We start from the raw sequence: 14554 nt of genomic DNA, 5'->3' as shown, positions 1-14554 counted from the left end.
CTGTTGCTCCAAAGCCCTTTTTTCACATGAAAGAACATTTTGCATCTCATTTGGAGATCAAGGTCCCAGAGTGTGGAGGAAGATGGAGAGGCTCAGAATCCACCTTGCTTGAGGTCCAGTGTGAAGTTTCCTCAGTCTGTGATGATTTGTGCTGCCATGTCCTCTGCTGCTGTCGCTCCACTGGGTTTTCTGAAGTCCACAATCAACGCAGCATCCAGCAGGAAACTTTAGAGCACTTTATGCTTCCTTCTGCTGACGAGCTTTATGGAGATGCTGATTTCATTTTCCAGCGGGACTTGGCACCTGCCCACACTTCCAAAGGTACCAGAAGCTTCTTCAATGACCTTGGTGTTACTGTGCTGGATTGGCCAGCAGACTGGCCTGAGCTGAACCCCAGAGACAATCTCTGGCTATTGTCAAGAGGACGGTGAGAGACACCAGACCAACAATGCAGATGACCTGAAGGCTGCTATCAAAGCTACCTGGGCTTCCATTACACCTGAGCAGTGCTACAGGCGCCACTCCATGCCACGCCGCTAAGACGCAGTCACTCATGCAAAAGGAGCCAACCAAGTATTGAGTGCAGAGAAATGAACATACTTTTCACAAGCCTTACATTTTTGTTTAAAATATTCCTTTTTTTCTTGATCTTATGGAATATTCTCATTTTCTGAGAGGCTGAATTTTGGGTTTTCACTCTCTGTAAGCCATAATCATCAACATTTCAAGAAATAAAGGCTTGAAATATTCCACTCTGTGTGTCATGAGCCTATATTGTATATGGGTCTGACTTTCTGAAATGAGTGACAAAAAATATTGAACATTTTCATGATATACTAATTCTTTGGCTGCTTGTAGCTTTAATTTAGCATTATGTCTGGCTCTGCTGTCCGTCCTTATCTTACTGATGTGATGCTGAAATTCAGCAAAGAATTAATAACTAGGCACGTGAATAAAATGTGTCTGCACCTTTGCCAGCTTCATCACATATTCAAATACACAAATGACACATACTTGAGTAGTATTTTTCATTTATTAAACGCAAACTGGGCATCAGAGAACATGCATACATGCTTTCTTTATAACAAACAAGGCACAGATGTTATGAATGCCAGAGCTGTACACAGTCCACCACCTCTACACAGGACCTGAGTCACTGTATCTTCAACAAAGAAAATGATATTGATAATATAGACCGTTTCTGAAACATACACTCAACACAAACACTGAGTAACAAAGTCACTGGGTGTGACTTTGATCATTATATCAAAGTCACACCTTTGATCATCAGCTCAAAGTCACACCCACACTGATCTTGGAATCAAAGCCATCAAGGTCAAATTGTAATGTCTTCAAGATGAAAGGGTGATGTCAAAAAGTGACGTCTATAAATAAGAGGCCACGCCACGTTGGATCAGCACAAACATTTGAACTGCGGACTTGGTAGGACATAGCAATAGCTGGTACAGTAGCGACGACATTAATCGTTTTATTTGAAAAAAGGTTTGATAAATAGCACTCGCTGGCACAGTAGCCACCACATTATTAGTTTTACTTTGAAAAGGTTTGAGAAATGGCACAGAGAGGCGGAAACCGTAAAGATTTTGAACAGGACGCTGCCATGGCTCCTACACCGAAAGCTGCTCGTGAGATGATGGTGCTGCGCGGCGAAATCGGTGAACTCGAGAACACACGTCAAGAATTATGCAAGCAGAAAAATCCTTTGAACAGACAGGAATTACGGAAAATTGAAGAAGAGCTGGACAGGAAAAAATCCAGACTGGAGCATCTCCTGATGACCGGTGGACTGTTGGAGAAATCCAAACTGGAGCATCGCCAGACGACTGGTGGACTGTTGGAGGAAGACAACCAGATGTTCCAGGCCTCCTCAGACAGCCAGTCAATGCAAACAATCAGTGACTTCAAAGGAAATGTGATCCATCTGAATGTGCATCTCACTGGAAGTGAAAAAGGCATTGCTGAACTCCAGAAGGAAAATAAGAGTCTCTGTGCAATGCTGCAAGCCACCTTAGATGAGCTGGATAAAAAGTCAAAGAAGTACCTCCAGGAAGGAGAGGACAAGGGGTCGGAGAAGACCCTCCGCAGTCAGTACAATACTGTGCTGGAGGAAAAGGAGTCCCTCCATAGTCAGTACAATACTGTGCTGGAGGAAAAGGAGTCCCTCCATAGTCAATACAAGACCCTGTTGGAGGAAAATGAGTCCCTCCACCGTCAGTACAATACTGTGCTAGAGGAAAAGGAGTCCTTCCATAGTCAGTACAATACTGTGCTGGAGGAAAATGAGTCCCTCCACAGTAGGTACAATACTGTGCTGGAGGAAAAGGAGTCCCTCTACAGTCAATACAAGACCCTGTTGGAAGAAAATGAGTCCCTCCACAGTCAGTACAATACTGTGCTGGAGGAAAAGGAGTCCCTCCACAGTCAATACAAGACCCTGTTGGAGGAAAATGAGTCCCTCCATAGACAGTACAATACTGTGCTAGAGGAAAAGGAGTCCCTCCATAGACAGTACAATACTGTGCTAGAGGAAAAGGAGTCCCTCCATAGTCAGTACAATACTGTGCTAGAGGAAAAGGAGTCCCTCCATAGTCAGTACAATTCTGTGCTGGAGGAAAAGATGTCCCTCCATAGTCAGTACAATACTGTGCTGGAGGAAAAGGAGTCCCTCCATAGTCAGTACAATACTGTGCTGGAGGAAAAGGAGTCCCTCAATAGTCAGTACAATAATGTGCTGGAGGAAAAGGAGTCCCTCCACAGTCAATACAAGACCCTATTGGAGGAAAAGGACATCCTCCACAGTCAGTACTATACTGTGCTGGAGGAAAAGGAGATCCTGCTGAAGGAAAAGAAGTCCCTCCACAGTCAGTACAATACTGTGCTGGAGGAAAGTGAGAAAACGTTGGAGGAAAAGGAGATCCTGCTGAAGGAAAAGGAGTCCCTCCACAGTCAGTGTAACACCCTGCTGGCTGAGCAGACCAGGCTAGAGGAGGCGAACAAGGCCTTAGAGGAGGAACTCCAGGCCAAGAACATGAAGAAACGAGGCTTCTGGAGGCGGCTCTTCAAAAGGCATTGAACAATGACAACAGAGAGAAGAAGGCCAGAGAGACGATGGAAGAGGCCAAGAAGGTTTGAGGTCAAAGAACTCAAGACAACAAAACAGTCGAAAGAGCAGAACGAGGAACAGATGAGGCTGGCAAGGAAAGTGAGCGAGAAGGAAGTGAAAAAGAAATATGAGGGTTTCTGGCACGGATGGTTCCAGGTAAGTATGAAGTCACCAAACGAAGAGGAGGTTGCTGTGGGACCGGTCCTTTCTACTACCTACCGTGGCAACGACATCCAGAACCGACTCTTCAGAAGCCAGTAATCCATTAGAAGTTATTCATGTGGGTTTTCTCCAGGTGCTCTGGTTTCCCCACAATTCTGGTTAAATAACTAAATGGACGGACCCAAGCACAGACTCACAGAGTTCCATAAAATTAGGTTTATTGTAGAAAAGTCCAGGGAACACAAGGAAACGCAGGGGACACAGGACGACAAGACGAGCCGACACAGACGACAGAGGGAGACGGTTTAAATAGACAGGGGTAGGGAGGACACAGGTGGAACTCATAATGACAGGTCCACACAGAGGGAGAAGACCATTGGTCAATTGGAACCATGACGTGAGACACACAGGGGCAGACAGACAGAGACAGGGGTAGACAGACACAGAGACAAGGGCAGACAGACAGACAGAGACAGGGGTAGACAGACACAGAGACAGGGGCAGACAGACAGAGACAGGGGCAGACAGACACAGAGACTGGGAACATGACGTGAGACACACAGGGGTAGACAGACACAGAGACAGGGGCAGACAGAGACAGGGGCAGGCAGAGACGGGCAGACAGACACAGAGACAGGGGTAGACAGACACAGAGACTGGGAACATGATGTGAGACACACAGGGACACACAGAGAGAGGGGCAGACAGAGACAGGGGCAGACAGACACAGAGACAGGGGTAGACAGACACAGAGACTGGGAACATGATGTGAGACACACAGGGACACACAGAGAGAGGGGCAGACAGAGACAGGGGCAGACAGACACAGAGACAGGGGTAGACAGACACAGAGACTGGGAACATGATGTGAGACACACAGGGACACACAGAGAGAGGGGCAGACAGAGACAGGGGCAGACAGACAGACAGAGACAGGGGCAGACAGAGACAGGGGCAGACAAACAGAGACAGGGGCAGACAGACACAGAGACTGGGAACATGACGTGAGACACACAGGGGTAGACAGACACAGAGACAGGGGCAGACAGACACAGAGACAGGGGCAGGCAGAGACAGGGGCAGACAGACACAGAGACAGGGGTAGACAGACCCAGAGACTGGGAACATGATGTGAGACACACAGGGACACACAGAGAGAGGGGCAGACAGAGACAGGGGCAGACAGACAGACAGAGACAGGGGCAGACAGAGACAGGGGTAGACAGACACAGAGACTGGGGCAGGCAGAGACAGGGGCAGGCAGAGACAGGGGCAGACAGACACAGAGACAGGGGCAGACAGACACAGAGACAGGGGTAGACAGACACAGAGACTGGGAACATGATGTGAGACACAGGGACACACAGAGAGAGGGGCAGACAGAGACAGGGGCAGACAGACAGACAGAGACAGGGGCAGACAGAGACAGGGTCAGACAGAGACAGGGGCAGACAGATACAGATACTGGACACTGGTGAACTTATTCCGTTTGTTTAGGGAAATATATTTGGTTGTTATGAATTTGTGATTTGGATTTTTGATTTGGATGTTCAAAATAAAAATACATGAAATGAAATGAAATGAGTTCAGAGCTTAATTATGAAGGCAAAATCAACCGCAGAAAATTTTTTCAATTTATCCAGAAAAAGGTATTTAATTTTGTGTACATTTAGTTAGAAAATGTTCTGCACAGTGTCACATCGTCTCCATTCAGCTTTCACCTGGATTACAACACCAGACACTAAACATTTTATGAACATTTGTGATGATAAATTAAGAGTGAAACAAAAGGATAGTTGCTAGGCAACAGCGACCTACAGGTTAACAGAACTAAATTTGCTTGAATTTAAATATTTTAAATTCAGTTAAAGGGACGAAAAAGCCGCTTTTCTTCAGTCAATAATCATGAAGCCGATACTAGAAGTATGACACATGTGAAAAGCAATCAGTGAATAAAATCTGCAAATCATATCAACACCCACAGCGATGTTTGCTTTCAAGCTTTTATATTTGATAAGATATCATTGAACTTCTACTAACCCCTGACCAACAGCAGCTATATTACAATTTAGGACTACGGTTATCACTTGTTTTAAATTTACAGTCAACTGTAAAGTCTATTTATAACCAGCGAATAAGTTAAACTATTGTCACGATCACAAAGTTTTACTTTATGTTTAATACCTCCAATCAGCCTGCTTTTAACCTAAAAGCAATAATTATCATTTATCATTTATCTGTTGTTGTTTTTTTTTATTAATCCATAGTGATTAAAGGTAATTGGAAAGCAAACCAGACCAAAACACATACAATATTTTATAGATTAACTCTACACCAGGGCCTCCTACTTTACTACTTGCACCTCTTTTAGTTGACAATTTATTCCAATCAGTTTTGAGGCAAATCCTATGTTAGAAAAGATTACAACGTTTTTGTTCCCATTTTGTCATATTCTATCCTCAGAAATTACTGGGACATAATCTGGGTATATGCGTCCCCTGATGCGGCACTCTCCCCTGAAGCTCGCTGGCGCCCCCTCCCGCAACTCCTTGCTCTTTCTTTCACTTTCTACCTGCTTTTATCTCAAAGTTGAGGCTGCAGATGATAGTTTGATATGCAGATGCTGCTCAAATACACGCACGGCAGCCGCTCGTGCGTTGTTGGGGAACTTCTGCTTCCTGTTGCCTGCTTCCGCACGGTTCTTTCCAAACTTGCAGTCAGTTGGTCAGTCGGTCCAGTCCTTTGTGAGTGCGCGACAAGAAGCTGCTGTCTGTGCGTACAAAGGTGCGCATTTCTCTGCTCTCCCGCAGCCTGAAGTATGCGTAAAAACACCATGTCGCTTCCGCAGCAGTTACGTGAGGAGAGGTGAGTGTTCAGGTAGATTCAGGTGCTGTTTGTGCGTCATCCTGCAGAGTTTACGCAACAGTTATATTTGAGTATAAAGGTGTAGATGCACTTGTTGTTGTTTTTAACGCACGCACAGTGTTTACTACGGTGTTATCACTTTGCCTTTTTTTCAGAAGAAGAAACGTTTTGCCATAAAAAAAAAAAATCCTAAATATTATATCTCAAAGGAATCAATAAAATAAATCCAGCTTCATAGAGACGTCCTGAAGTATTAAAACACGGGAATTGTCACACACGTCTGCGTTAGTATGCAGAAATTACGCATACGTATATTGAAATATTCCAAACCTTTTTTAAAGTTAATCTTCACAATAATAACTGAAGTAGTTTGAATCCAAGTACAGTCACTCATCATATCACAAAATTTTAAGATAATAAGACAATTGAGACTTTATGTTTGATTGTGAGTGTAGAAATAAACACATTTTCAATGATGTTGCATTTTTTTTTTTAAAGATTTACTTCTCATAAACGTTTGCAATTTAAAACAGAATTATTTGGTTAAAAGGTGCAGTTGCAGCTGTTTTGTTGTAGCTTGTGTATGAAGCGTTTTCTGAGGGGAATTTCAGATGAATCGAATCATTCTTACAGACCAAAGAAACTTTTGTCCTTTCCTTTTTCTCTGAGCCAAATATGTAATGGCTGAATGTTTGTTCAGTAACTTTCATCTCCACTCTGTCTTTGCTGCTCAGTGACTTTGATCAGCTCCCACATAACATCCCGATCACAGCCACCATCGCGGACATCGAGGAGGTGAAGGGCTTCATTGACTACTTTGTAAGTATGAAGGAAGCCGGCTCAAACCGAGCCGAAAAAGTCAGCACACATTCATCTGTTATTCAACTAATCTTCACCTATTTTTGTTTTCCAGAGGTTTATAATTGAAGTCAAGACAAAAGGAGGGAGCAAATATCTGATCTACAGGAGATACCAAGAGTTTTTCAACCTCCACCAGATCCTGGAGGGCAAATACTCCCCCGAAGACCCCGACAGGCCAGGTCCCAACACCTGCAACCTGCCCTCCATTCCAGGTGTGTACAGTACGACCTGTCTGTGTCGGATTTCACTCTGTTGAAAGCTCAACAGACGCATTGTTACGTCACTGGATTCTTTGCAATCTGACATGCGAGAAGAAATCTGTGAGACAAACTATGCAACCACTCCCGCTCTCTGACTCCTCATTTTGCTCGGTGGCTTCCTGCCAACATGTTTTGGTTTGTGATGCTATCTGATCAAAGAGCGGTGGTTTACGCCACAAATGCCAGGCTTTGTCTGAAGTTAAGACTTTCCAATGTTATTGTTCTCCCATTTTGAAATACTTGTAGTAATGGCTTTGGAAATCTATGAGCAAAGAAAGCACAGCTCATGTTCTCGCCAGAGGTTTTTGACATAACTGGTGAGACTTTATTGAAAAAAATCTGCTACGATAGTAACTGTGTGGAGCAAATTAAACAAAGAGTAGCTGACACAACACAACACTGAGACCTGAGCCGATATATTGATTTTTTATTTTTATTTTTTAATTTCTAAATTGATCACAAACATTTACAAACTCTCGTGGTGAGCCGATATATTGATGAAGCTGCCGTGATAGCGAGTTGCCCTGTTGCTCGCATTCGCCTCAAAGCCATGTTGTCAGGGTGTGTTTGTAAAAACGTGCAGAATGAAACAGCCGTGGGAGAAGTTTTCAGGACATTTCACTGTATTTTGTATCAGATGGTTGCATTGATATTGGCTTGATGTTGAGATTCTAATCTTTTTTGTAGCAATTATTTTAGCTTTGCAAAAGTCAAGAAAAACTTTTGCTATAATTTCTTAACAGTTTATTGTCCCGAAAGTGTACATTTCTGCTCGATTACCTTGTAAAGTGAAATCTCTAACAATCTGCTACTTTAGAAGTTTGTAAGTTAAGAATAGTTAAGAGAGGCTGGTTGTTTCCATGCGTCGTGCATTCATGCTCCTCTAATTCATTCAATGTGGAAGGTCAATCAGTTGCGATCAATTGACAAATGTTGTGAATTTCACAATTTTAATACGTCTTATTACAAGCCAGCCTTATATACCGTATTACCAATCTGAGCAGAAATCAAAAGCACACAATTCAAGAAAAAAAAAGACCAAAAACACCCAAAACAAGAAAGTTAATTGAAACACTTTCATAGGTCGGCACAACAAAGTAGAGCTGGTGTGAATTAGGGCAAATAGAAAGAAAACTGTTGTTAATGCAAAAAACATTATCAAATGTTCACTTGATTTGTGTTACAGTCCTATTTTTTCCTTCATTGCTCTGAGTCATCCAAAATAACTGAAGTGGTTTCAGCAAATAAACATAATTCATTGTCGCTGTTCTACTTGATCCTGTCACAGATTATCAAAGCAGAGTCGTGTCTTTAAAACGTCAGTTGTTGTGCTCAATGAAGCTGAAATCACCTGATTTTTCTTCCTGTTTCCTATTTTTAGCTTTCATTTGTCTGTTTTACTACTTGTCAGTCAGTAATTGATCTGTGTCACGTCTTCTTTGACATCAGACTTCTCTCAGTTCTCTTTATGGCATGATTTTGGAAAGATGATACAAGCTGGAATTGGAATTTCTCTCCATCGATTTTCTAATACGGGTGTGGAGTGAACTGTGAGGCCGGTCAGACGTCCAAGTAATGACCTACGGGAAGTATTCCAGTGGAGAGCTTTCAGTTTTGCTGGATAGATTAAACTTAAACTTCACTCTGTGAGTCAGTATAGCTCGGACGTGGCATTGCCAGCAGTCCTCCTGTGTTTTCGGTGTGTCGGTGGTCCGCCGCAGACTGCGTGCGGTGGAAACTGTGCCGTTAACTCTCTGCGTTCTCATACTGTAACCTTCACCTCCGAGCACATGCTCATTCTGCTCGGCTTCATGCATATGGAGAGGAACAGACTGAGATTGTGGTGACAGCTGGCTGCGTTTCCTCCCCGTGGCTGGAAGAAGTGAAACTCATCTGAACAGCCGCGACATCGACTCTGCATGTCGGACCGGGACTTCAGTCGGTCCCTTGAGTGCTCCACGAATTCAAAATAGTTGTTGTAGGTTTTTTTTTTTTAAAATAGAATATTTACTATTGTGGCTCTTCATAGACTTCATTGGAGTTTAGTTGAATTTGATGTTAATTGACCTCAGTTCTGTTGCATTTAGAGTCTGTAGATTGTGTTTTAGGCTGCACAGCAAGATGGTCATGGGTTCAAATACCGACCAGGCCTTTCTGTGTGGAGTTTACAAGTTGCATGTTAAAGTTACTCGACCAGAAAAAATCTTTCTTTCTTTCTTTCTTTCTTTCTTTCTTTCTTTCTTTCTTTCTTTCATTCTTTCATTAATTTCAATCACGTTATTTTCTTTATCTCAGATTTCATTCCATTGAACGTTTACATAATTGAAAAGGAGCACAAAGGAGATAAACTTAAAGTGAGTGTCCCTTGAAATGTACTTCCCATAAAAGTCAAGTCACTTCCGCTCAAAGAAGCTCCCTCAGTTTGTAGGAACTAAGAGTAATAGCATTAACCAGTGGCCGCACAGTGGAACGATACACAACAAAATGTCAGTACAAACCCCTATGGGCCCAATAACTTGAAAATGTTCTTCTGAAATCGTTCGTTGTCAATTCAGTCAAAGGTCAAGTCAGTAAGTCATGGGGAGTAGTAAAGAGCAAGGAAAAGATCCAACAAAGGCTCTCGTTGGTGTCGGTCAGTGGGAATGACACAATCCTAACACAGAATCCGTTGAACTGGAGGCTGAACGTTTGACTGGGAGTCTCGCCATCAACTGAATCTCTGGTCAGCCTCATTAGAACAAGACCAAGACTCATTTACAAAAATTTCCAACCTGCAGTTTCATAAATCAATCACAACAAAGTCGATGTCTTTACGTACAAACCGGAATTTGTAGGCATCAAACTGTGTTTCACTGACTGACGTCATCTTGGAAAACCTGTGGCATGGGCTTCTGGGAAACCAAAGATGGCTCAAGCGAAAATATCAACATTTGACCGATTCAGCCTGAAAAAAAGCCAGACTTTCTCAAGGAAAGAGTGTTCAAGACATGAGATTAGTCTTAAATGTTGAAACTTTCCCGCGCGAATCCAGATCAGCTTCTACATTTTTAATTTTTCCCGTGTGGATTCTGGGAGAGTAATTTAAAGTAGTACAAAAAAATGTGTTGTTTTCTTTCAAACATTGCGTAATATTACCAAACTGCAATCAGTAAGTGGAGATCAGTTTTCTCCTTGTAAAATACCTAATTGAAAACTTTTAATGAACTGACATAAACAATTTGCTACTGTTTTCTGTTTTTCTTGATGATTCACGAGCAAACAGTTTACATCTTTTTTTGCGCATTTTTAAAAAAATGTACTTTCTTCAAAGAGTTTTTCATCATTTAAGTTGCATAACAAATGTTTTTGGGTAATTGTGGAGGAAAAAAACGTAACGTCAACAGTGTAAACTAATGCAATTTGACGACTAAAATGTTATTAAGTCGGGGTCAGAAGTTGGAGAGGTGCGGGCTGTTTGAAATTCCTGGTTCAAAAGCTCCAGTCACTCTTTACTGAAGCTTCGTCATAAGCTAAAGACTCCTGTGGTCCATTAAGCAATGCTGTATGAGGCCCCGTTTACACAACGACGTTTCAAGGGAACCCTATTCCCCTCGTTTCAGAAAAGAAAACATTGTTTTGAAAACAATGTCTGCACATGAAACATGATACTTTGCCAATTGGTGTGATGTTTTAGTGTTCAGAATCAATAATCATCGCTTGTAGTCTCATGTCTTCCATGTAGTTTAGCCTCATTCGGTCTGAATATCAAATATCTCGGAATGCAAATCTGCACCATCTATTGTTCCTTTTATTAGTCAGTCTAACTCACAGGGCCAGTTCAGAAGCTTTCACTCGAAGGCTCAGTGATTTAAAACAGTCAGAAAAGAGCAGATGGATGAGAAGGGCAGATGAAACGCCACCGGGGGAAATACAGGAACCAAATGTAATGAAAAGAGCCATGCTGATGTTGAAGGTTTACTGTTGGAGATGTTATTTATCTGTCAGGTCAGGTTCAATCTCAGAGAGATTGAAGCATGCTGCAGCCAAACTGGAGAACTAAATCCTCTGTTGTGGTCACTTAATGTTGAAAGAAGACATCTGGACAAAAACGATTTAGAAAATTTATGAATATCTAACTAAATCATTAAAAACCGGATGAGCTGTTTGATCATTTTCATACCCAGGGTTTCATTAAAGAGTCACTAGATACCTTTTTTAATTTGACTTGATACTACATCGGACATTTTTGTATTTTTACAAAACGTTGTGTCCTCTCCAGTTACATTTAATGCTTTGTTTGTTTATTTATTTATTTAATCCAAGGAGGTTTTTATCAGGATTTAGCTACATGTAAAGCTGGTCAAGAGACTAATTCACACGCCGTAGTATAATTTTGAAAAGTGAGAGTTTTATTTTCATACTTGAACTGTCTCTTCGACTTTTTGGGGAAGAGAAAAAAAAATCATGTGCTTGCTGCAGCTGTATGCAATGTCTTGTCATTACTTCACATAATATTTATAGAGTTCTTATCATCCCAACTGGAATATTGCTGTCACTGTGGTACGTATTGATGTTTTCTCATGTTAGATAACATACCAGCGTACTACTCAAAGAATGTGGCGTCTATAACACATCAAACCCAAGCTGAAAGTTAGTTTGGTGACTGTAATGTTTGATGTTGTGATATGCTGTCAGTCATCCCTTTCTTACTCTTTGTATTGAAGTTAATTGGAAACACAGTCTTCATGTCATTCATTCATTATCACCTGATCACAGAAGAGAACAAGACAAGTGTCAATACACACATAACATGTTGCTAATCAGTCAGGCCTGAAATAGATGTAAACAAGATCACAATAAACATGTGATTGGAAGAACGTATATTTATATAGTTAACTCACTGACATTGATGGATTGATGAGTTGTCCACCCTTCTGTCCAATTCATCCTCATTAGTGTTTTTTTAGAGCGCCTTGAGGGAGGTTCTTCAGATTTAGCACTCAGGTTCATCCGACCTGATTAACTTTAAGAACCAAGGTCAAGGTGTCTTAAAATATCTGAAGGAAGCCTCGAGGGAACATCTACTTTTAACGGTTCAAGGCCAAGAGCACCGTGACACCCTGTTGGTTCTTTACTTTCATTACATTTCTCAACAGGATACAATTTTCAAGAATGCAGTTTTTCTGGTTGCTGGACACGTTCACCTGTCGGGTTGTAATTGGAAGCTGCGTGCATTTTATCGCTACTCCAGCCCACAGGGGAAACTATGGAAGTGACACATTTACACAGAGTGTGAATGATGATGCAGACAATTCACAGTGTTTCCAACACCAGAGCAGGCGTCCAACATATTGCGGCGCGGCGTGGGAATAACTTCATCGTGACTTTATTGTTACACCTGCTGTCCCCTGCAGGACGCACTGTCCTACTGTCTCCCTGGTCCTTTTACATCCATTAACCCTCAGACCCCTTGAAACGGATTTTGTTTAGTTAAGTATAATTTTCGTGAAATAATTTGGCTGTGACTCACTCCACAAACCTTTATATTTGTCTAGTTTTCACTGAAGTTCGGATTTCTAATAATTGATATAGCATCCAATTTCATTGTGAGAAAATATGAAGCCACAAACCATGACGGAACAGAAATATACAAATTGAGTTTTAAAATGAAAACTTTTGTTACATTGCAAAAAAAATGCAATAAAATCCAAGATTAACTCATAAAACATATTTGTATTTAATTCAAAATGACACATAAAAGGTTAATGTTTGATGATCAAGTGAATCAGTTCATTTAAAAAAACAATTAGAAAACATCACAAAGCTAAAACAATATGACAGATACTGTATTGTGCTCGAAGTAGAAAGATAGCGGTGCAACTAGCGCTTCTCCTGCAGAATTGCGATTAATACAAGTCCAGTATTCCAGAATTTGGTACCCACAGGAGATATCTCCGGTAAGGGGAGTGATTTATACGAGAATAAGTGTTTTGCATGTTTTTTTTTTCTCAAAGAAAGTCGCATAACGTCAGCTAAGTTACATTTGTCTTGTGCAAAGTAGACATTAATCATTTTCTGTGTAACACAACCTTCCACCACTAGATGATGCAGTTGGTCACTCCGCGATGTCTCCTGGGCGTCGTACTTCGTTCACGATTCAAAATTATGAATGAACAAAACATTGGTTGACATCACGCATGCAATACACTTTTATTTTAAAGGTGGTCACTGAATGTGGTTTTTATTTGTACTTTTACACTGTGTTGGCTTGCAAAGTAATAGTATTATAATAGCAGTCGTATTAAAAATGGATTTTTATGGAATGTAGTTTTTAATGGGGTTTTGAAAATTTGTATATGTAACAGTAGAGAAGATTAAGCCCCAAGTGAAAACAGAAAACTTTTGTTGTGTTTTCGGGGTCATTTATACGATAACTGTGCTCCGTTGCTGTGGAAATGGTGAAAACGCAACTTTTCTGAAGTCCAAGTCCATATTCGCCTGGGAGTTGGTGGTTTTATAGTTGAGTCACCTGGAATAGCAATTCAACTTGGTCGCCATATGAATGTCCGTGTACTCGCCATTGTTAATGTTTATAGCGTATTGTTTTGTGCATGCCTGTGTGTGTGGTTTCATTACAAAAACAAACAACAACACCCACTAGTGGCTCTACATGAAAATTACAATGTTTTCAGCGTTACTGCCATTTTCGTGTAGATGCCAAACTAACTTTTCACAATAAAACGTGTACACGGTCCCTGAGAATTACTGCTTACGTAAAACTGAGTCATACTCACTACTGCCACCCAATTGACATACCTGATATTACATTAACTCTTTATACTGCAAGACATTATGACTCTTCTTGCCAAAGTCAAGTTAAGAAAGACAGGAAACATGAACTTGGAGGTTTAGGGAAGTGACAGGAGTCCAACTTAATGAGCCGTTGTTAAGAAACATTAAGCCATGTGATGACACCGTCAAACAGGAAGCTGTAACTTAAGTGTCAAACTCATTTTAGTTCAGAGGTCAATTCAGTCGAATTTCATCTTGAGTGGGTAGAATAGTGCCATAATAACTATAAAATGTAAACGTTCGTACCACAGAGCCACTCGTCTAGTCACATGATGCTGTTCCATTGGATCAGTGTTAATGTTGAGGTGAGAGACAGGGGCACTTTCCTCTCACCATCACATCACTACTGATATTTCAAGAGGGGGTTGGAAAGTTGGAAGTTTGTTGCATTGTATTTTTTTCCTAACATTTTTTCTCAAGTACATAAAATGCATTTTTAGGTTTGAAAAAG

General features: G+C 41.3%; 2 protein-coding genes across 3 annotated transcripts in view; one reads left to right on the top strand and one right to left on the bottom strand.

The window, feature by feature from the left end:
- The window catches only part of pvalb7 (parvalbumin 7), a 62099-nt gene that overhangs the window by 21035 nt on the left and 26510 nt on the right, over positions 1-14554 (bottom strand). The window lies entirely within an intron of this gene.
- Positions 5867-14554, top strand: part of ncf4 (neutrophil cytosolic factor 4) — a 50391-nt gene continuing 41703 nt past the window's right edge. The window contains exons 1-3 of the mRNA XM_080462931.1: positions 5867-6151; positions 6886-6970; positions 7065-7224. Coding sequence (XP_080319057.1) covers positions 6105-6151; positions 6886-6970; positions 7065-7224 — 292 coding nt within the window. The 5' untranslated portion in view covers positions 5867-6104. The remainder of the gene's footprint in view (positions 6152-6885; positions 6971-7064; positions 7225-14554) is intronic.

This window comes from Lipophrys pholis (assembly GCF_963383615.2).
Source record: "Lipophrys pholis genome assembly, chromosome: 5".
Lineage (NCBI taxonomy): Eukaryota > Metazoa > Chordata > Actinopteri > Blenniiformes > Blenniidae > Lipophrys > Lipophrys pholis.
The sequence above is the reverse complement of the archived record's forward strand: the minus strand, read 5'-3'. Positions and strand labels throughout refer to the sequence as shown.